This window comes from Centropristis striata, chromosome 8 (genome assembly GCF_030273125.1).
Source record: "Centropristis striata isolate RG_2023a ecotype Rhode Island chromosome 8, C.striata_1.0, whole genome shotgun sequence".
NCBI classification, from domain to species: Eukaryota; Metazoa; Chordata; class Actinopteri; order Perciformes; family Serranidae; genus Centropristis; species Centropristis striata.
Window position 1 is genome coordinate 13,178,270 of NC_081524.1, and position 23,191 is coordinate 13,201,460.

General features: G+C 38.8%; 2 protein-coding genes across 2 annotated transcripts; both read right to left on the reverse strand.

Moving 5' to 3' along the window:
• Positions 1 to 1,165: 1,165 nt before the first annotated feature.
• Positions 1,166 to 14,950, reverse strand: LOC131975653 (acyl-coenzyme A thioesterase THEM4-like). The gene is made up of 6 exons (XM_059338358.1): positions 13,588 to 14,950; positions 12,841 to 13,003; positions 11,787 to 11,949; positions 4,358 to 4,468; positions 2,701 to 2,825; positions 1,166 to 2,585 (listed from the first exon to the last, which is right to left on the reverse strand). The coding sequence occupies exons 1-6, from the start codon at positions 13,711 to 13,713 to the stop codon at positions 2,524 to 2,526; spliced, it is 750 nt and encodes a 249-aa protein (XP_059194341.1). The 5' UTR covers positions 13,714 to 14,950; the 3' UTR covers positions 1,166 to 2,523.
• A 1,489-nt stretch (positions 14,951 to 16,439) lies between these two features.
• LOC131975654 (acyl-coenzyme A thioesterase THEM4-like) lies at positions 16,440 to 22,495 on the reverse strand. The gene is made up of 6 exons (XM_059338359.1): positions 22,475 to 22,495; positions 19,206 to 19,404; positions 18,040 to 18,202; positions 17,729 to 17,839; positions 17,122 to 17,246; positions 16,440 to 17,012 (listed from the first exon to the last, which is right to left on the reverse strand). The coding sequence occupies exons 2-6, from the start codon at positions 19,390 to 19,392 to the stop codon at positions 16,969 to 16,971; spliced, it is 630 nt and encodes a 209-aa protein (XP_059194342.1). The 5' UTR covers positions 19,393 to 19,404; positions 22,475 to 22,495; the 3' UTR covers positions 16,440 to 16,968.
• Positions 22,496 to 23,191: the final 696 nt, after the last annotated feature.

The window sequence follows — 23,191 nt, forward strand, 5'->3', positions numbered from 1 at the left end:
GCATGTTCAAAAAATAGCCTAAGTCATTTATTTCTCTTAAGTTACATAATTTACACACAGTGTTATTACTATGCCAATAGCCATCCTTTGTTACATCCTTTTTGAGTGAAACGATCAATAAATGTCATATGTTACACTTTTGGTGAAGTGTTTTGTGTTTCCTGCAAAACTTGAAAAAAGGAGTCAGGTGATTATTTTAACAGGGTGACCAAATGATAATGTTCAAATAGCTTCTCCAAAAAATTGTGGGATCTGAAAGCACTGGAGGAAGAAGTGAACATGCTGCAGGTCAAAGCAGACAATGGGAAGGGTGAAGTGGGCATCTGCCAGGGATACCAGGTGAGGAGAAACTTAAAGATACTAGCAAAGAGTATCTTATGAATAGTGATCTATTGTTTAAGTTATGCAGTTAGTTTACACTGAAAGATTATATAATCTTAAAGGGAAATTAAATGCTCCACAGTTGAAAGAGGAAATGGAACTTGAAGAGTTTAATATGAAAAACTTTATAGCTATTTTTGTAACATTTGCTATATAATCTGTGTACTGCTGGGGAACAACTGATTTAAAACTCATCATGTATGCACAAGTTGAAACACACAAATCCTGTTTCACCTGGTTAATCAGAATCAGGTATGTATTTCACTATAAAGGCAGTGACTCCTGCAATATTGTACTTTGCCCTTTATCACTGTATGGTAAGTAAATCATTTAATGTAATCTACTGGTCCTGTTTGTATGCATGGCAGCTCTCAGTCCTTACCTTATTTGACCTTATTTGAAAATAAAGTTTTTTTCCAATTCTTTTAGAAAAACAGACTGATTTACTATAGGAATATGCATGTTGTTTTTCCTGATATCCCTAGACACTTAACTTCTTAAAATAAAATAAAAATCAAGTGGTGCCAAGTAACCAGAGGACAAGCTCTCACTCACTCTAATCTCATGTCCAAATGCCCCATTGTCACTTTAAAAGACAAATATTGTAAAAGTTACAATTAATAACACCCAAACATTTAGATCAGTAAATAATGTTAATGTACACTGTTAATGTGTTAGTAACACTAAATGGCAGTAGTCAAATAAAGGTCTTTATGAAACTTTACAGGTTGATTGAAATTGTTTATTGGTCAGCAAAGATGCATGATTATGAAGATATGTAAAATTGTCAACAATATATATAAGACAGACACATATATACAGTCATGGAAAAATTATTAGACCACCTTTGTTTTCATCAATTTCTTGTTCATTTTAATGCCTGGGTAAAACTAATGGTATATTTGTTTGGACAAAGTTAACAAAAAATAGCTCATAAGAGTTTAATTTAAGAGCTGATATCTAGCCATTTTCCATGGTTTTCTGGATAATAACCAAAATCATTATCAAGAAAGCCATGCAAAATAGCAATTAAACTCTTATGAACTATTTTTTATTTATATTTTTTTCCATGACTGTATATATATTTAGATAAGTTATCTCTCCCTTGGCAAACAAGTACACAATCCCCACAAGAATGAGGGACACTTTCTCTCTCACACACATTTTGTGGCATTTTCATGCTTTATTGGTAGTAACAGAGAAAGTGGAAGGAGGAGAAAGAGTGGAAGACATCCAGTAAAGGGACCTCGGGCCAGATTCAAACCAGGATCCGCTGCGACAAATATCTAGTGGTGCCACATTCCACAAAACCACTGACACTTTCTAACTTCTAACACACACACACACACACACACACACACACACACACACACACACACACACACACACACACACACAGCTATTAGAGTTTTTAATGATTATCAGAATTATTTTAAATGATATGATATGAATGAATATTATAGAATGATTTTCATAAAATTACAAAACTATCAATTTGGAACACTGATCAATAATAGACTTAATAATTATTTTTAATTTATTAACTCACATAAACCAAATCACTGATTACAGGTCAATGCTTTGTGCTTAGTCCTTGCTCTGATCTTATCTATACTGCCCAGTAAATACCAGAGCACAGATGGGGAGGATTATGGAGCAGGCATTGAGAGGAGGTTTGGTTGCAGGTTGTCTTCCAATAATTTTCTGTTTTACAGATTAAGTTCTGCTTGTGATCTTGTGTTCATTAATCCAACTTTTGCATGCAGAGCCATCTGGAGAGTTGGCTGCAGGATTCTTTGTTGAAGAGAGTTGGGGGAGGAGGGGGTCTGGTGGATCCAGACCTCTGTCCCTCTGGAGGAGGGTGGAGGTGTTGTTGCTTTTGCAAGCAGAGGAGAAAGAGAGAGATCAGAGGGCTCTAGTCTCCTTTTACAGGAGACCCCATGTGGTGTCAAAGGTCTCCTGACCAATAAAGTGTTCACAGCTCTGTAGGAGTCATAAACCTGAGGCATCATGGGAGGAGATTTCTCTGTGTCTGTGTTCCTTGCCAGATAACCTAAATGAAGGTGATGCCATTTTGAGAGGCGAATGGAAATGCTGTGCATTTTAATCCACATCAGTTCAAATCCACAAATGAACCAAAGTTCACAGGTGGGAAGATTCCAACACTCTCATTAGGTCACTGACACTGACTGACAGGAACAGCACTGCACGAGAGGCATGAAAGGAAACAGGACAGTGACAATACAGAAGATCAAAGAACAAAGAAGTAACCAACCACAAGCTAACCCAGCAGACACATTTGTGTAGATAAAAAGTTACCTGTTGCTTCTGTGTGCAGCTGGGAGCCATCACTGCTGGTCACCTTACATGAAATAAATGTTTTTTTTCCTTCCTTCTTATCCAGAGAGGATTCAAGCACCACTGTGCTTCCCAGTGGGATGGGGCTGCGGACAAGACAAGTGTTAGTCAGATCAAAAGGACCATGAATCACAAATTTTCAATTATACAGAAAATATACTGCACAAAAATAAGCCTCCACAGACACAGAGACCCTGACTTCTCATCCCAAGAACCAAGAGACAGGATGATGAAGTTAGTACCAAGAGTATAATACCAGATACACTGTAAAAAAGATTTTACGGTGAAAAACTGCTAAACCACGACAGTAAAAGACCGTAAAATGATAAATGGGTTAATTCAGTTTCAGTAACAATGAAACACCGTAAATGTATATATCAGCCAAAACAGTATTTTTTTATAGTTTCGTTTTTTGAAACATACAATCCTCCACTGTAAAATACACTGTAATATGTATTTAATGTAATATATATACAAGCCACCACTGTAATTTTTGCATTTATCTTTTGTAAAACATACTTTTTCTCACTGCTAAATGTACTAAATACCATATCTCTAACAAAAATATACTGTAATATTCAATGGTAAAATCTTTCATTTATGCAGCATTTATAAAGTATTTTCTTGTCAATTATATGGCAAAACAGCGTTTCTTTTGATGGAAAAATCTTTTATTTATACAGTAAAAAATTTTATAAAATGGCAATCTTAAATGTTAAATCAACAGTGCTAATATCTTTTTACCGTAATATTTAAAAAAGTTGCACCGTATTTATTACGGTAAAATTCTGGCAACCACAGCTGCCGTTTTTTTACCGTAAAAACAACAGGGTTTTTTTTTTTACAGTGTAGGGGGTGAACAATTTCAGTAGTGTATTTTACTTGAGGCTGAGTATTCAAACAAACATTGGGCCTAATTCACCAACCGTTCTTAAGAAGATTTTCACATTTAACAATGCTTTCTTGTTTAGGAATCTACGCACCATACAGAGAGCAATTGTGCACATTTGATGCTGACATTACCATGCAAAATAATTGGTTATTGCACTTTCTTGAATGCAGGCTTCTGCATCAGGAACTCAGTTACAGTTCATAGGGCACAAACTCCACCAGCTACCTGGACCCCACGCTGGCTTCTTCTTTTGTGTGTTTTATTATATATCCACTAATGACACTAATAAAGATGACAGCTCATGACATTTAGTTCCATCAAAAGTACCTCTACTTTAGAACTATTTAAGTTTTTCTAAAGTTTGAAGTCAAGTGCTCCATCCTCCTTAGACTTTTATGTGGGAATTCTTGATTTCATTTGGTCAAATTTGCTTTTCAATTTTTGTGTGCGACTGTGCACTTGGCCATGCAGTCGCATTCCCTTCTATGGGGAACTTACAAGAAAATGAGATACATCATTCTAAAACCAGAACAATTCTGCAGTCTAACACCTTTGTCAATCTGATGATGACTTTTCTTGGGAACTTTCTTAAGAACAAATTTAAGATACAAATAAAGAAGGTTTTGGTGAATGAGATCAATTAATTATGCAGGATTATTCACAGTAAGTATGAAAAAACCCTGGATTGAACTGTTGCATGTGTCTAAAAACAGATTGCTTCTGTACCTGCGGTAGTTGATGTTGAGGTTCGCCGTCATTACAAGTCCATAGAAGAAAGTAGCGTGAGTCCCTGTGACATTATCAATCATAGCGGCTATTGCCCCCCCATGGACATGTCTGGAAACATATATAATGTTTTTATACATCAGATACAAGGTTTGAAAGTTTAGTTTTGTGAAATTCCAGGATTTAAAAAATAGCCATAATTCTTCATTGATAAAAATTGTGCATTTTTCTGAAAGAGGACAATGTGTAGGCCCTCTGTCTGAGATGCTCTGTTGTAGTGCCTGACTCTTAAAGTCACTTCCTGAAAAAGGCAATTCTTCTCTGGAAGCAGTGTGTATGTGTATGTGTGTGTGTATGTGTGTGTGTGTGTGTGTGTATGAGGGGTATTTTATGCCAGCACACTATACTTAAACGCCTAAAACACGTCGCCTGTGCCAGCATAAAGTCTGATTAATAGGCGTGCTTACAGACACGCGTATTGCGAGTACACCAGATGACATGGGTGACGGGTGAAAAGTGCCACGAGCGAACGTAGTGGACGCCTGTGTGTGTGTGTAACGCGTGTATGTTAACAGTGTGTTACTCTGTGTAACAGTTCAGCTGTTACACAGAGTCTCAGCTTCATATGGTATTGTTTATAAGAAAGCACAACTTACAGATGAACTCCAAGCCCCCACAGAGCTGTCAGGATATTTCTATTATTTTCAGGCCAGTTTTTATTTTCTTGTTAACGAAATCTCTCTCTCTCTCTCTCTCTCTCTCTCTCTCTCTCTCTCTCTCTCTCTCTCTAGGTTTGAATGATATCGAATTGATATTTAATGATAGCAAGGGTGAAAGGGATAATTAAAATAATTTCAGCTACTTAAAAATAGTAGGCTAATAGTAAAGTGCAACGCTCACAGCCAGTTCCCAGCTTCGCACGAGGACATACAGTTCATTACGCACCAGCTGTAATTAGGTAGGTTTACCTGCCTGCAGAAGCCGTAATCGCTGTCACCCCTGAATATTAAGTAGCCATGCGGACCTATCTAATGAATATTCAGTAGCCATGTGGACAGCAGTCCGTTCACAATATGATTCCATCGGACCTTATATCTACACTGTTTAACCCAATTCGGCACTTATGCACAGTCCCATTATGTTTTACAGACATTCGTAGTTAACTAATGAGGTAAAACATTTTGTTTAAGCTGCATTTTGCTGACTTTCACTCCTAAAACAGGCTAATTAAGCCTCCGGTTTTGGCCGGAAAAACGTTAAGTTTATCTGGTACGTACGAGATAGTCTTTCTCTTCATCTATAAGTTGTGCTTTCTTATAAACAATATACCATATGAAGCTGAGACTCTGTGTAACAGCTGAACTGTTATAGGCGTACACGCGTTACACACACACACAGGCGTCCACTACGTTCGCTCGTGGCACTTTTCACCCGTCACCCATGTTATCTGGTGTACTCGCAATACGCGTGTCTGTACGCCTATGTAGAATTGCACTTAACAGTCACGCGGGTCTTCATGTCACGTATTTGAGGCGTAGTTCACCCGTCACGCAGCCGTCACGTAGGCGTATGTGCAACAACGCGTGTACAGCGTCTGCGTGACGCCTGCGTGACGCCTGTCTGTCCATTGAAAGTGAATGGAATTTACACGCGCACGTTAGACGTTTGATGTCATCGCATAGGCGCTGTACACGCGTTTTAGTATAGTGTGCTGGCATAAAATGCCCCTCATAGTGTGTGTATGTGTGTGTGTGTGTGTGTGTGTGTGTGTGTGTATGTGTATGTGTGTGTATGTGTGTGTATGTGTATGTGTATGTGTATGAGGGGCATTTTATGCCAGCACACTATACTAAAACGCGTGTACAGCGCCTATGCGATGACATCAAACGTCTAACGTGCGCGTGTAAATTCCATTCACTTTCAATGGCAATGGACAGACAGGCGTCACGCAGGCGTCACGCAGACGCTGTACACGCGTTGTTGCACATACGCCTACATGACGGCTGCGTGACGGGTGAACTACGCCTCAAATACGTGACATGAAGACCCGCGTGACTGTTAAGTACAATTCTACATAGGCATACAGACACGCGTATTGCGAGTACACCAGATAACATGGGTGACGGGTGAAAAGTGCCACCAGCGAACGTAGCGGACGCCTGTGTGTGTCTGTAACGCGTGTACACCTATAACAGTTAAGCTGTTACACAGAGTCTCAGCTTCATATGGTATTGTTTATAAGAAAGCACAACTTATAGATGAAGAGAAAGACTATCTCGTACGTACCAGATAAACTTAACGTAACAGCTTAAACAAAATGTTTTACCTCATTAGTTAACTACGAATGTCTGTAAAACATAATGGGACTGTGCATAAGTGCCGAATTGGGTTAAACAGTGTAGATATAAGGTCCGATGGAATCATATTGTGAACGGACTGCTGTCCACATGGCTACTGAATATTCATTAGATAGGTCCGCATGGCTACTTAATATTCAGGGGTGACAGCGATTACGGCTTCTGCAGGCAGGTAAACCTACCTAATTACAGCTGGTGCGTAATGAACTGTATGTCCGCGTGCTAAACTGGGAACTGGCTGTGAGTGTCGCACTTTACTATTACTATTTTTAAGTAGCTGAAATTATTTTAATTATCCCTTTCACCCTTGCTATCATTAAATATCAATTCGATATCATTCAAACCTAGAGAGAGAGAGAGAGAGAGAGAGAGAGAGAGAGAGAGAGAGAGAGAGAGAGAGAGAGAGAGAGAGATTTCCTTAACAAGAAAATAAAAACTGGCCTGAAAATAATAGAAATATCCTGACAGCTCTGTGGGGGCTTGGAGTTCATCTATAAGTTGTGCTTTCTTATAAACAATACCATATGAAGCTGAGACTCTGTGTAACAGCTGAACTGTTATAGGCGTACACGCGTTACACACACACAGGCGTCCGCTACGTTCGCTGGTGGCACTTTTCACCCGTCACCCATGTTATCTGGTGTACTCGCAATACGCGTGTCTGTAAGCACGCCTATTAATCAGACTTTATGCTGGCACAGGCGACGCGTTTTAGGCGTTTAAGTAGAGTGTGCTGGCATAAAATACCCCTGATAGTATGTGTGTGTATGTATGAGGGGCATTTTATGCCAGCACACTATACTAAAACGCGTGTACAGCGCCTATGCGATGACATCAAACGTCTAACGTGCGCGTGTAAATTCCATTCACTTTCAATGGACAGACAGGCGTCACGTAGGCGTCACGCAGACGCTGTACACGCGTTGTTGCGCATACGCCTACGTGACGGCTGCGTGACGGGTGAACTACGCCTCAAATACGTGACATGAAGACCCGCGTGACTGTTAAGTACAATTCTACATAGGCGTACAGACACGCGTATTGCGAGTACACCAGATAACATGGGTGACTATGAGGGGCATTTTATGCCAGCACACTATACTAAAACGCGTGTACAGCGCCTATGCGATGACATCAAACGTCTAACGTGCGCGTGTAAATTCCATTCACTTTCAATGGACAGACAGGCGTCACGTAGGCGTCACGCAGACGCTGTACACGTGTTGTTGCACATACGCCTACGTGACGGCTGCGTGACGGGTGAACTACGCCTCAAATACGTGACATGAAGACCCGCGTGACTGTTAAGTACAATTCTACATAGGCGTACAGACACGCGTATTGCGAGTACACCAGATAACATGGGTGACGGGTGAAAAGTGCCACTAGCGAACGTAGTGGACGCCTGTGTGTGTGTGTAACGCGTGTAAGCCTATAACAGTTCAGCTGTTACACAGAGTCTCAGCTTCATATGGTATTGTTTATAAGAAAGCACAACTTATAGATGAAGAGAAAGACTATCTCGTACGTACCAGATAAACTTAACGTTTTTCCGGCCAAAACCGGAGGCTTAATTAGCCTGTTTTAGGAGTGAAAGTCAGCAAAATGCAGCTTAAACAAAATGTTTTACCTCATTAGTTAACTACGAATGTCTGTAAAACATAATGGGACTGTGCATAAGTGCCGAATTGGGTTAAACAGTGTAGATATAAGGTCCGATGGAATCATATTGTGAACGGACTGCTGTCCACATGGCTACTGAATATTCATTAGATAGGTCCGCATGGCTACTTAATATTCAGGGGTGACAGCGATTAAGGCTTCTGCAGGCAGGTAAACCTACCTAATTACAGCTGGTGCGTAATGAACTGTGTGTCCGCGCGCGAAGCTGGGAACTGGCTGTGAGCGTTGCACTTTACTATTAGCCTACTATTTTTAAGTAGCTGAAATTATTTTAATTATCCCTTTCACCCTTGCTATCATTAAATATCAATTCGATATCATTCAAACCGAGAGAGAGAGAGAGAGAGAGAGAGAGAGAGATTTCGTTAACAAGAAAATAAAAACTGGCCTGAAAATAATAGAAATATCCTGACAGCTCTGTGGGGGCTTGGAGTTCATCTGTAAGTTGTGCTTTCTTATAAACAATACCATATGAAGCTGAGACTCTGTGTAACAGCTGAACTGTTACACAGAGTAACACACTGTTAACGTACACGCGTTACACACACACACAGGCGTCCACTACGTTCGCTCGTGGCACTTTTCACCCGTCACCCATGTCATCTGGTGTACTCGCAATACGCGTGTCTGTAAGCACGCCTATTAATCAGACTTTATGCTGGCACAGGCGACGCATTCTAGGCGTTTAAGTATAGTGTGCTGGCATAAAATACCCCTCATAGGGTGACGGGTGAAAAGTGCCACGAGCGAACGTAGTGGACGCCTGTGTGTGTGTGTAACGCGTGTACGCCTATAACAGTTCAGCTGTTACACAGAGTCTCAGCTTCATACGGGGTTGTGAAAGCAGAACTTATAGATGAACTCCAAGCCCCAACAGAGCTGTCAGGATATTTCTATCATTTTCAGGCCCGTTTTTATTTTCTTGATGATATTTAATGATAGCAAGGGTGAAAGGGATAATTAAAATAATTTCAGCTACTTAAAAATAGTAATAGGCTACTAAAGTGCGACGCTCACAGCCAGTTCCCAGTTCGCTCTTGGACATACAGTTCATTACGCATCAGCTGTAATGTACAAATTGAATATTAAGTAGCCATGCGGACCTGTCCAATGAATAAGGATGCTTTTTTGAGTAATTTTATGCGCTTGGACATACAGTTCATTAAGCATCAGCCGAGGCGTGTACTTAAATTGCATTTAGGTAGACTGAAACAGCCTAAACTGTGTAATAGGTCTCTCTTGGTAAAACATGGATTACTTTAATTGTGAAGCGAAGCGGCTGTTAAACTCAAAATTCGCCATCATAGTTTGATAAAAACATATTTTGTTACAAAAAATATAAACAAGTATGTAAGAAAGGATATAAATGTATAATTGCATTTGTAACTCGGCCCTTGTGACCACCCTGGAACTCTTCGTTGACGGGTGGTCGTTATATTTGCGGCTCGCACCGCGTCGTGCTTTATTTCTCACAACGGCTGGCGGCTCAACCTTAAACAGTACAAGTAAACACTGGCGTGAGACAACAGTAAGATTAAAGGCCGGTGTTGTGTCCTTACTGGTTTCCACACTAACTGGTTGCTGTAGGATATGATCTGCGCATGCTCTGTTACGCATGAGCTGTCCGTGGTACTGAAACAACAATCGCCGTTAATGTGAGGATTCTGTCTGATGTTGTGCTGTTCCTTAACACCTTATCTACTGTTTGGGTTCATCTGTAGTCGGCACTTTGTGCAATAAAATGATTTATTGTGCCGTGCGATAGAGCCGATACGCATGTTTTGTCTTTACTGTTGTATTGTGTACAGCCTTTATAGAGCTCTGTTGGGAGAGCTTGTGTACGGAAGCGCATTGCATTCACTGGATTAAAAAAAAATAGACACCTTTTCTCGTAATTACGAGATCCTGATCTCATAATTACGAGATCCTCGTAAGATAAAGAAAAAGGAAACGTCTGTAAATCCTCTCTCAGTGGCAATGATGGCGCTATCACAGTTAATCTGCTACTACTACCTTCTCGGTTTGAGATACTGGATATACTGATGGTATTAATATTAGTATGTCAACACTGCGTGACAAAAAAAAGTCCTGTATTAATAAATACTTATTATCAAGCATAAAAAAGAGGGAAAAAGTATCATCATGCACTAGTATAGGCTACTGTTCTCTGAACCATGCACGGTTCACATTTATTAACATAGTTATTATTATTGATTATTAATCATAATCATAACTAATGCCGGCGGGTGAGCCTGATGTTTGGGAAGGCCACATGTTATACAGAGCGCCGGGCAGAAGTTGACCGGGCTCCGCCCGGTCACGGGTGCTGCTGATCGCTTCTGAAGTAAGCTACTTTCATGTTGTTTATCTCATCACCATGGCAACGCAGTAGCTGCATCATAATAAATCCCTGGAATATGGGGGAAGCTTGCTCGCGATCGCAGCTCCTTTGATGAGAACGCGCACAGAGCACAAAGCTCAGAACCGGACAATGCTCGGCTGATGCTTAATGAACTGTATGTCCAAGCGCATAAAATAACTCAAAAAAGCATCCTTATTCATTGGACAGGTCCGCATGGCTACTTAATATTCAATTTGTACATTACAGCTGATGCGTAATGAACTGTATGTCCAAGAGCGAACTGGGAACTGGCTGTGAGCGTCGCACTTTAGTAGCCTATTACTATTTTTAAGTAGCTGAAATTATTTTAATTATCCCTTCCACCCTTGCTATCATTAAATATCATCAAGAAAATAAAAACGGGCCTGAAAATGATAGAAATATCCTGACAGCTCTGTTGGGGCTTGGAGTTCATCTATAAGTTCTGCTTTCACAACCCCGTATGAAGATGAGACTCTGTGTAACAGCTGAACTGTTATAGGCGTACACGCGTTACACACACACACAGGCGTCCACTACGTTCGCTCGTGGCACTTTTCACCCGTCACCCATGTTATCTGGTGTACTCGCAATACGCGTGTCTGTAAGCACGCCTATTAATCAGACTTTATGCTGGCACAGGCGACGCATTCTAGGCGTTTAAGTATAGTGTGCTGGCATAAAATACCCCTCATATGTATGTGTGTGTATGTGTGTGTGTGTGTGTGTGTGTATGCGTGTGTGTGTGTGTGTGTGTGTGTGTGTGTGTGTGTGTGAGAGAAGTTAGAAGTAAGAAGTTAGAAGTTAGAAAGTGTCAGTGGTTTGGAGTCATTTTGTGTGGAATGTGGCACCACTAGATATTTGTCGCAGCGGATCCTGGTTCGAATCTGGCCCGAGGTCCCTTTACTGAATGTCTTCCACTCTGTGTGTGTCTATGTGTGCGTGTGTGTGTAGCTTAATTGAATGTGCAATGTGTAGCGTTACCATGTTTGCAGGCATTAACACTCACCCTGGCGCCCCCTCCAGCAGGTGTCCACTCTGGAAAATGCACACACTCTTCTGCTCCTCATTGTTGGCAAACACAACATACTCGAATGCTGCACCCGGCTCTGTGGTATTCTGAGTAAAAAAAATGCCTTTTGGCTGGACCCTGTCACTATAAGACACTCCACCTGATGGGAAAAACATACAAGTGAACCGTCAGCAGCTAACAGAGCATCCCAGGAAAAACTAACGACAATAAATACAGATGCTTTTACAAAAATGCTTATATCCACAAAATTCCAACTCACTTCACTATTCTTGTCAAGTCCTATTTCTTTGCCAGTTCTAGACCATCATTTAACAATACATGTACTTTGTTTAAATACAAAAAAAAATAGCCATGCAGTTTTACCCTCAAAGCTTAATTTTTTTTAATAAATGTTTTTATTCATTCGACAGGCAAAAGTACATACAGTGAGAGATAAAGACTTTTTTTCTTTTTCCAAAAACAAAAAACAACCCCTTGTCCCCTCCTCCCCCCTCCCAGTCCTACATAGTCATGTTACAAATCAGAGAAAATTAGAAATAATACACATCCTTCTTTTTTACCATGAGCAGATAGAAAAATAAATGAGTACATGAAAACAACAACAACAACAAAAACAACAACATACAGAGATATAGCATTGTCCATGGGTTGAAATGAGGCAGAGAGAGAAATTAAAAATGGTGAGAGGTTAATTGTCAGGGGAGAGCATTTTATTTATCCTGTAGTGTCTTCAATTTAGTTATGTAACTAATCATACAGCCCCAAACAGAAACACATTTTTCAGGCGTTCCCCTCAGATTATATTTAATTTTCTCCAGGTCTAAATACAGCATGAGGTCCTTAAGCCAAAGGGAAGCTTTGGGGGCAAATGGCGACTTCCAATCCAACAAAATTCTTCTACGTGCCAATAAAGATGCAAAGCTCAAAGCTTAATTATAACCAAAAACTTTTCACTACGGCTACACTATTTCATGAAGAGAAAAAAAAAAGACAAGCAAAGAGAGACAAACGTCACAGTCTGAACATTTACCTGAAGCATGCTTGATGAGGTCACGACAGCTTGGCAGTCTCTGCCACGGCCCCTCCTGTTTCTCTCCTCCCTCTGTCTCCACCTCACACTGGCTGTTATAATGCTCGTACAACCGCATCATTTCTGAGCCCCAGGAGGAGTTGGGCAGGCTGAAGTCCCGAGGCTTGAAGGAAGGAAAAGAGCAAAGGCAGAAATACTTCACAAGCTTAGTCTAAAATACTGGGCAAAGGAATGAGTGATGAGGGATATATCACACACACACACACACACACACACACACACACACACACACACTTAAATACTTGTTTTTATTCATGGCGGTATACAAATATAGGACCGAAATATGTATAACAAATATGAAATACTTAAATATTCACATATCCGATGTGTCTAATTGGAGACACATTGTATATGTGAATCATAATATATATATATATATATATATATATATATATATATATATATATATATATAATTATTATTATTATTATTATTATTATTATTATTATTATATATCAATCAAATCAAAGTGTGAAAGCCTTTAATATTTTACTGTTTCTCTCTTTCTGAATACACTCCAGAGCTTTACATTAAATTACTTGGTCTAACTCTAACTATGTTATACAATCTATGGTCTAACTGAATCCATTCCTGAACTGAGAAACACCTGTGACAGTCAAAGGAGATGAAACCCCCATGCAAAAATACTTTTCAAACATTTTCATCAACACAGTTAGTTCTACCTACCACGATGGTGGTCGTGACTGAAGTAGACGGCTCCTTGAGTTGAGTCGGTCTAGATGAGAGTGAAACGAGGCGTTGGAAGCCCTTGTATATATGACCGAGGCTCTTTGTGTTTAAAATGTAGCGCATGATGAAAAAAAAGCTCGCACAGAGACTGAGGTTAGTGTATTTTGAGGTAGTTCAGCTGAGGTCTGTACTATGAAGCAGCGAGGTCACTTCAGGCTAAACTCCGAGTTTATCGTCCTGCAGCAGTGGTTCACTTCTCACCGGGATAATAAACACCTAACATGCTCCGGAGCAGGGTATATCTAAATGACATATTAACACAGACAAAAGCACCGCCTGCTGCCCAATAAATGAATTGGACTGGCTTCTCTGTGCCAGCTACTTGAGCTTTTTCAAGTGCAACACGTCAGGTGTGCGTACTGTCCTGTAAACTGTGCATGCAACAGCAATTTCATTGAGTTTTTATGCCGATATCATCCGACAACAGCCTGACTGAAGCACTAAAGCCATGCACCTTTATACTAAAATAAACCACATTATCATTCAATTATGTTTTTATGTTCACTTGCATTTGCTCCCATCTGTTTCGCACCGCCGGGGTTGCAGCTAAAATGATCATGTACGCCATACATCTATGCGACACATGGGATTTATACATTTAATTATAGTCCGAACTACAGTATATCTAGTCGTGTCCTCGATGGGACAGTGACATGGCTATTTTAGGACGCACACTAGATGAATGCTTCCGGGACAATAGGCTATATTGCATTTAATTAGTGACGTTTGACGCATCAAGCTCTTTTGCAGACTTTTTTTAGAGTTTTCAGAGTTTTCCCGTATTCTGCATGTTCTTCTGTCCAGAACATTGAATGTGCATGCCTTTGTAAACTTTTTCAGCTGTGGCTGTGTTGGCTTTAACCCGAATTGTGTTTAACTTCTTAGTATTTGTCCAATATTTCCAATTATTTTCACTTGTGAAAAATAGTACACTTCTCCATGTTTGTGAGAATGCCGTTTGCTGCAAACACCTGCAGCTTCGTGTGAATGCGCTGGAAAACCTTGGATCAACTTACCAAACTGGTAACAAGGGTTTTAGATCCGCTTATTCCGATTGCGGTTGTTTGATTAAGTGGAGCAAAATACTAACAGATACCCTTGGTATGTTATACTCGCTCCGTAGCACACTGCTCCGGTGTAAAGTTTTCGAGCTAATGTTAACTAGCACAATAACAAAGTCCTATCGTGTTTGTAACACTGAGCCGTACGCCTAACCATATTCAACACGTTTCTCTGTCTCGATAAATACAAAAACCGCCATCCATCGAGACACTTTGATTGTTTATCGGCTTTCACTTGTCATCACATCCGCGTCAACTTCAGAAACAAAATAGTGAACTCAGGGGACTCCTAGGGCGTCATTTAGGTCACGTGGTTAATATCTTGAATTATGATTGGCTGTTCGTGGTTCAATACGTGATGATCTCATACGTAACTTCACAGGGTCAAGGCTTATTTATATACAGTCTATGGGTCAAGGACAGCTTTTTCCAGAGATATTAGCTGTATCTCAAAATTTGATCATCCGCATCCACATTCGCAAGATGAAGTTTTCTGAATCCCTCCCTAACTTTAGTGTTTTCACAATAGAATTGAAATTTTATATCGAAACTTTAGAGTTGATGTCAAATAAGAAATGTGAACGCACTCTTATACACTTTAAAAACGTATTTTCAGAAACCCCAGAATAATATAGATGGAAGCACTTTATACCCTGAATGCCTGTATTTCCTTCATTGTTAATAAAGACCTGGAAAAAAAGGACAGCTTTTTCGGTCGCCCTCTCCTGGATAAAAAATGTAATAATAAATTCATAAGGAATACCACCCATGCTAAAAAGAAATGCTCTCCAAGAGGGAAATTCTACTTGGATGAGTTAATTGATGATGTTGACTGTAAGAACCGTCACCATCAACTTCATAGCTATTGTTATAATTTTATTATATTCTTTTTTAATTATATTTGATTATATTTGCAATATAATCTGTGTACTGTGGGGGGACAGCTGATTTAATTCTCATCAGGTATGCACAAACTGAAACACACAAAACCTGTTTGACCTGGTTAATCAGAAATATTTCACTAAAAAAAACAGTGATTGACAACAGATCTACAGGCACAAAAATGCTGCAGTAGTGTACTTTGTCCTTTATCACTGTTTAGTATGTGAATCATTTATTGTAATCTACTGGTCCTGTTTGCATGGCAGCTCTCAGCCGTTATCTTATTTTACCTCCAAATTTTTTTGCCATAAAAACAGATCAGAATTCAGAAATACAGTGCTTTAAATATATATATATAAAAGTATTCTCAAACTCTTAATGAATATGCATGTTTTCCCCCTATAATTCTAGACACTTAATTTCCTAAAATTAAAAATAAAATTAAAGCATTGAACAGGTCTTCTCACCTTCACGGAACAAAAACCTCAAAATATATATTTTTTTAAAAAGAGAAAAACAATATATAATTTGAATCCTCCGTTGCAAACAATTTTGCTTGTTGACAAACAAATACAAATGTGGTTTGCTTAATTCACATCATACCAATAAATAAGGCTGTAGGGCACAAGCTATCCATCATCCATACATGTTAAGAAATAATCTTACTTTTGATTAGATTTGAATTTGGTTATTTACACTTTACATGGCATCCCAACTTTTTTTTGAATCATGGTTGTACTGTTGATGTGTTAGTCACACTCAGCAGAGGTAGTCAAATAAACGTGTAAACTGTACAATTTGTTAGAAATTATTTATTTGTCAGAGTTGTATGAATATTTAATATGTTAAGCTGTCAACAATATATATATTTGGATCATTTATCTCTTAAATTACCTGGCCAAAAAAGTACACAATCAATCAATCAATCAATCAATCAATCAATCAATCAATCAATCAATCAATCAATCAATCAATCAATCAATCAATCTCTGTCTATAGCGTCCCCTTATTAGCCAGGTGCTAGTGCGTTTCATTTAACTTTGGTACATTTAGCATTGAAGACATGCATCTTAGTCTTGCAGACACATTTTTCCCACTGACGGTAAAATCTGAAGCACCGGATGTTTACTAGGTCTCGGCGAGACGCTTTCAAAATAAAAGCACAGAATATAACATCTGCTTAATATATCTAAAATAATAACCTGACCTTAACTAATGTTCAGAAACGAAATAAACAAACATAAAAAACAACAAATGAAGTGATGTTGTAATGATTTTAAAGGTAATTCACGCTGTCTCTCTGTCTCTCTCTCTCTGTCTGTCCACACCTCGGCCTCGGCTTGCTTGGGTAAGAGATTGGGCTGGTGTGTTTGTGTCACACGTTCAGTCGTTTACTGAGACTCATTGACAGGAACAAAGCTGCATGAGAGGCATGAAAGAAAGTGAGGTCAAAGATCAGAGATGTGACTAAGCTTTCACACCAAAATATCCCACCAGACACATTTTTTTATATAGAAATGTGCGTTACCTGTGGCTTCTGTGTGCACTCTGGAGCCGTCGCTGCTGGTCATTTTACATGAAAGAAATATTTTTTTGCCTTCCTTCTTATCTAGAGAGGATTCAAGCAGCAGTGTGCTTCCCATTGGGATAGGCCTGCAGACAAGCAGGTCAATCAGATCAAACTGACCATGAATGATAAAAGTCAAACAGTTCATACAAAATACACTGCACATAAACAAATGAGACTCCAAGGACACAGAGACCCTGACTGCTCACCCCAAGGCAAAGAGATACCACAAAGTTAATAATAAGAGTATAATACCAAAAACTTATGCTTTATACTCTACAAACCAATGAAAAAATATAATTTCCAGTAAGGTACACTGAAAAAAGAAATAGTTGAACCTACTTAATTGAATTGTTTCATTTGGTAACACCTAAATGAATTAAGTTCTTTCAAATTAATTTAAAATCAATTGTGTTAATCTAACTTATTAAATTAATTTGACGTAATTCATTTAGGTGTTACCAAATGAAACAATTCAATTAAGTTGGTTCTTTTTTCAGTGTAATTTACATGAGGCAAAAAAGAAAATTAACTGTTGCATGTGTCAAAGAACATATTCTTCCTGTACCTGCGGTAGTTGATGTTGAGGTTTGCTGTCACTGCAAGTCCATAGAAGAAAGTGGAGTGAAGAGCTGTGATAGTATCAACCATAGTGGCTACGGCCCCCCCATGGATAAATCTGGAAAATATATATTTATCAAAGATCAAATTCCACGTTTGTAAGTATAGTTTTGTGAATTTCATGGATTTAAAAATATCTTTTAGATGTGAGGAAACAATTTTTGATGGAATTTTGTGCAATTTCCATGTTTTGGAAAGGTATGTAAAAGTACTACACACATTTGCATTTATATAAAAACATTTTTAGGCTTATCTCACCCTGGCGTCCCCTCCAGTCGGTGCCCCGGTTGGAAAAGGCAAACACACTTCTGCTCCTTAATGTTAGCAAACAGAACATACTCGAATGCTGTCCCTTGCTCTCCGCCATTCTGAGTAAAAATACCTTCTTTTGACTGGAACAATTCACAAAGAATCAGTCCACCTGATGGGAAAACACACCAATGAATAGTCAGCAGCTAACACAGCTTCCCAGGGGGGGAAAAACAACAATAAATACTATTTTTTATCATAATTATATGATGCCTTCACAAACACAGAGGTTTGACAATTTCCCCTTTGTCAATTTTTGTCCAGTCATACTTCCTTGCTGGTCATATGAACTGGTTACTCTTTCAGGGTGATATAGTTGGATGTGTGTGTGTGTGTGTGTGTGTGTGTGTGTGTGTGTGTGTGTGTGTGTGTGTGTGTGTGTGTGTGTGTGTGTGTGTGTGTGTGTGTGTGTGTGTAAATGTCATGACTTTAGTTGCACTGAGGTGTTTTACTAAAACTGCAATAACAATTTTTTGTCAACTGAGGGCAGCAAAACAACATGCAAAAACAACATAATTTAGACATAAATATAATCACCTTTTCTGTTGATATAGCCATGTATATACAGTATGTATATACATATATGTATATATATATATATGTATATATATATATATATATATATATATATATATACATGCATAGTATCAGCACTTCTACATTTTACTCTTTGGCAATCCAGGAATTTTCTTGTGTACCTGCACTTTTGACAGGCTGCCGGTCTTCTTTTTCTGCCCTCTCTATATCAGGTTCTCTGGGTGATTTATAATGGCCCCAAATACCCTGTAGTGTGTCCCCTTCATACATTTTGTGAATATGATAATACAAATGTCATGAAATGTTATGATGCTGCAGATAAATGACTTTGCTTGCTTGTCTGAGGAGATGTCCTCATCCATTGGGTCTCCTTAGGGCTGTGACCTTGATAAAAGATGATATGATGCCGACACATTTAAATTCTGTTATTGTATGTCTCCTTCACAGTGCTGAAAATGTTCATGGTCATGTTGAAGATGTTATTGTGTCAAGGTTTCATGTTGATAAGACCCCCGTGACCCTCTTTTACAACCCTTAGTTGTCTGTCCTGAGTCTGTAACATTTACTTGCATGTTTACCTGAAGCTTCCTTGAGCATGTCTTGGTAAATTGGCATTTTCTGCCACGGCCCCTCCTGTTTCTGTCCTCCCTCTGTCTCCACCTCACACTGGCTGTCATAATGCTCGTACAACCGCATCATTTCTGAGCCCCAGGAGGAGTTTGGCTGGGTGAAGTTCTTCGGCTTGGAGGAACAGGGCGCTGGCATTGCCTGCAGTGCCTTATTGCACAGAGAATTATTTTACAATTTTGGTCTACTATGGGATTTGGGCAAACATACACTGTAAACAATTGTCTTGTAAATAAACAGTTAAATACTGGCAGCAAGGTTGCCAGTATTCTACTGTTAATTTTACAGTTCCTCTACTGTTATTTACTTTACAGTATGTTACTGTGATAAACCACATACTGAATTACAGAAAAATCCTGCATTTCATTTATTTTTACAGTAGACTAAAACACAGTATAGTGCTGAAGCTAGTTGCAATATTGTTGCAGTATATAATGCAGTCATTTTTTGTAAATAGAGCATATTACTGTCTGAAAGCCAATTACTACGAATTAAGTGCTGTCTTCACTGTCACCTCAGTAATTTTAATATACCATATACTGAATGAGTTGATTAAGTAAAATACAGCCATTAAAAGGTGTACAAGAATAGACTTAGAAAATATCATATATCATATTTTATGGGAAACGGCAAGCTACCTACAAATATTGCCCAGAATGCATTGTTTTCTACAGTATAATACATTTTTAATGGAAAACAGTATGTTACTGTCATAATTTGGCTGTTTTCTTACAGCAATCTGTTACAGTGTAGCAGTAGGACTGTGCAGACTTACACAGGATTATATAAAAAATATGTCTTTTTCCCTTCATCTTTGACTGTTTGAGGCAACTGCAAGCAACGACGAAGTCCAAGACCTGGACTGGCTTCTTATAGAACATTTTTTCTGAATTTCCATAAATTATACATCATAATATGTACAGTACAGGCCAAAAGTTTGGACACACCTTCTCATTCAATGCGTTTTCTTTATTTTCATGACTATTTACATTGTAGATTCTCACTGAAGGCATCAAACTATGAATGAACACATATGGAATTATGTGCTTAACAAAAAAAGTGTGAAATAACTGAAAACATGTCTTGTATTTTAGATTCCTCAAAGTAACCACCCTTTGCTTACTAGAATATAAGACATGTTTTCAGTTATTTCACACTTTTTTGTTAAGTACATAATTCCACATGTGTTCATTAATAGTTTTGATGAATTTACAATGTTAATAGTCATGAAAATAAAGTAAACGCATTGAATGAGAAGGTGTGTCCAAACTTTTGGCCTGTACTGTATATACACTGTATTTGTAGTCTGTTAGATACAGTTGTTATTATATCACAACATTCTTCACATTATAACGTGATACATGATATTGTTATAACTTAAAACCTTTCATATTAAACCTTAGTATTTTGTTATGCTTGCTATGACTCATTTAGATTTGATTACATCAGCTTGGATTGAAACATGGTGAGATTCTGCTGTTATTTAGCACAGTGTGTGGACAAGACCATAAATAAATGTACTTTGCGGCACATTCGTTTTATTTCATTCATTTAAATTCCCAAACTGAATCACCATTGTTTCTCAGCACATTGCAAGAAGTGGCCTCCTGATATTTGATCCATTCATTTTTATCAACCCATTGAATAAAATCACATTCATGAGGCTGTAATCACACAGCACAGTCTGATATCTAGCCGTTTTCCATGGTTTTCTTGATAATAACCAAAATCATTATCAAGAAAACCATAGAAAATGTCTAGAGCTCTTAAATTAAACTCTTATGAGCTATTTTGTTGTTATCATTATATGTGTCCAAACAAATGCACCTTTTAGTTGTACCAGGCATTAAAATGAACAAGAACAATGTTCAATGGTCTAATTTTTTTTTCATGACTATACAGTCTATGGTTGTGAGCAGTTTCATGTAGGAAAAATGTTCTTCCTAGTATAGTTTGCATATCTCTAACCCTCTGTAACTCACACAATAACAGTCTGTAATATAAGTAGCACTACAGCAGGGGAAACATTTTTTTTTTTAATTTGGGAGTGAACTTTTCCTTTAAAAGATAAGATGGGTTTGGAGCAGCTGAGAGCATCGTCTATCTAAACTCTGACATTTAGAAACCAGTAGAAAAAACAAGGGTGGTGTAATATTTGTTTTCCATGACTGTTTAATATATAGGCAAGAGAGAGTCTTAGGCAGGTGTGGAAAAAATGCCTAGAATAATTGATGCTGGTTTGAAGGCAAAGTGTGGTCACACCAAATATTGATTTGATGATCAGTTCACTCACTTTGCCACTCCATCTTAATAAACGTGGGTGCTCAGATTTGTGAAGATTGTGACAGAAGCACTGCGGCCCTCCCGGCGATCTGCTTAAAAGCTGTCGGAGGCTAGAGCGCTTGTTCTACCTATGAACTCGCCATTTACTGTAAGTGTCCCTGTTGGGTTAGGGGCCCTGGGGCGGCCGCTCCCATGCATTCCACATCAGCTCAGCTCCGCCATGTACTGCAGTCCTAAATACGGCAATATAGCTACTGTTAATGAAATCACGGTAGATGCGCTGTAAAATTACCATAACCCAATTATCCTACTGTCATGTAGCCTAGTGCAATCCAAAAAACGGTATTATACTGCTCTAATATAAATGAGGGTAGATGCGCAGTAAAATAACCACACCACCACAGTTATCCTGCGGCCATTTATGCTACTGTAACACAAGGTACTGTAATATACAGTAAAATACAGTATGTTAAAAAAAACAGTCAAATACTGGCCTCCCTGCTGCCAGGATTTGACTGTTGCTTTACAGTTAAATGCATTACAATGTACTTAAGAGAGTGAGGCATAAAGTAATATCCAAATATGATTTTGATTCGGACTAAATATACTCAGCTTAATATCGATGAAGAAATGAAAAACGTGCCTGGCTCAGTGGAGGAGACAGAGAGTCCTTCACCATAGTAACAACTACCTTGGTAACTGCATCAGAGATTAAATTACATCAATTTCCCCAGAGTTCCCCTCATTTTCGGGTTAACCAACAAAAAGTTTTAACTGTCTGGAATAGGCCTACATACCAGAGCTTTACATTATATTACAGTCTAAATGAACATATCCCTTAACTAAAAAAAAGAGACCCGTGACAGTCAAAAAAGATGGAAAGATAAAATGAAAAGACATGTCAAAAATGTTAATTAACACATTTTCTTCTACCTACCCCCACGGTCCGCACAAAGCTGGCCCTGGCTGAAGAAGACGGCTCCTTGAGTTGAGTCGATATAGATGAGAAAGTAATGAGGCGCTGGAAGCCCTTGTACATTTGAGCGAGTTTTCTTGCCATTTGTAAACTGCTTAAAATTTAGAGAGTGATAAAGCAAAAAAAGCTTGAGCAGAAACTGAGCTGTTTCAGGTAGGCCTAGTTAGACAACTGAGGTCTGCACAACGAAGCAGCGCAGTACGCCTAAAGCAGTTTAAATCTGAGATAAGACAGCAACGTGGAGCACCGCCTGCCGACCAATCACTTCTTTGTTAGAGGAATAATAATGTATCCTGGATTCTTGTCGAAGGGACTGTGGCAGCTTCTTCAACTGTACACCGACTGGCCTGACTGGCCATTCTGGTAGGTCCACTTAACCTAATGTGACCCAAAACAATAATAAATAAATTCTGCCTTTACAATAATAGGCCTAATACTGTTCCGTTTTGATTGGCACTGTCAGAGAGTCATCAATCTAAGTAGGCCTATATCTTCATTATAGAGGTTGTGCTTTGAATTCACATGTGTTTCTAATATTTTGGCCACCCAATTCAAATTTACATGATAGTGCATGCCATATGAAAACCCTCATAGATGAGAGGCCTTTTTCTAACCGTGTCAAGTTTCTCTTTTATGACTACCTGACCCCCATCTCACAACAGTGACGATTTTCCCAGA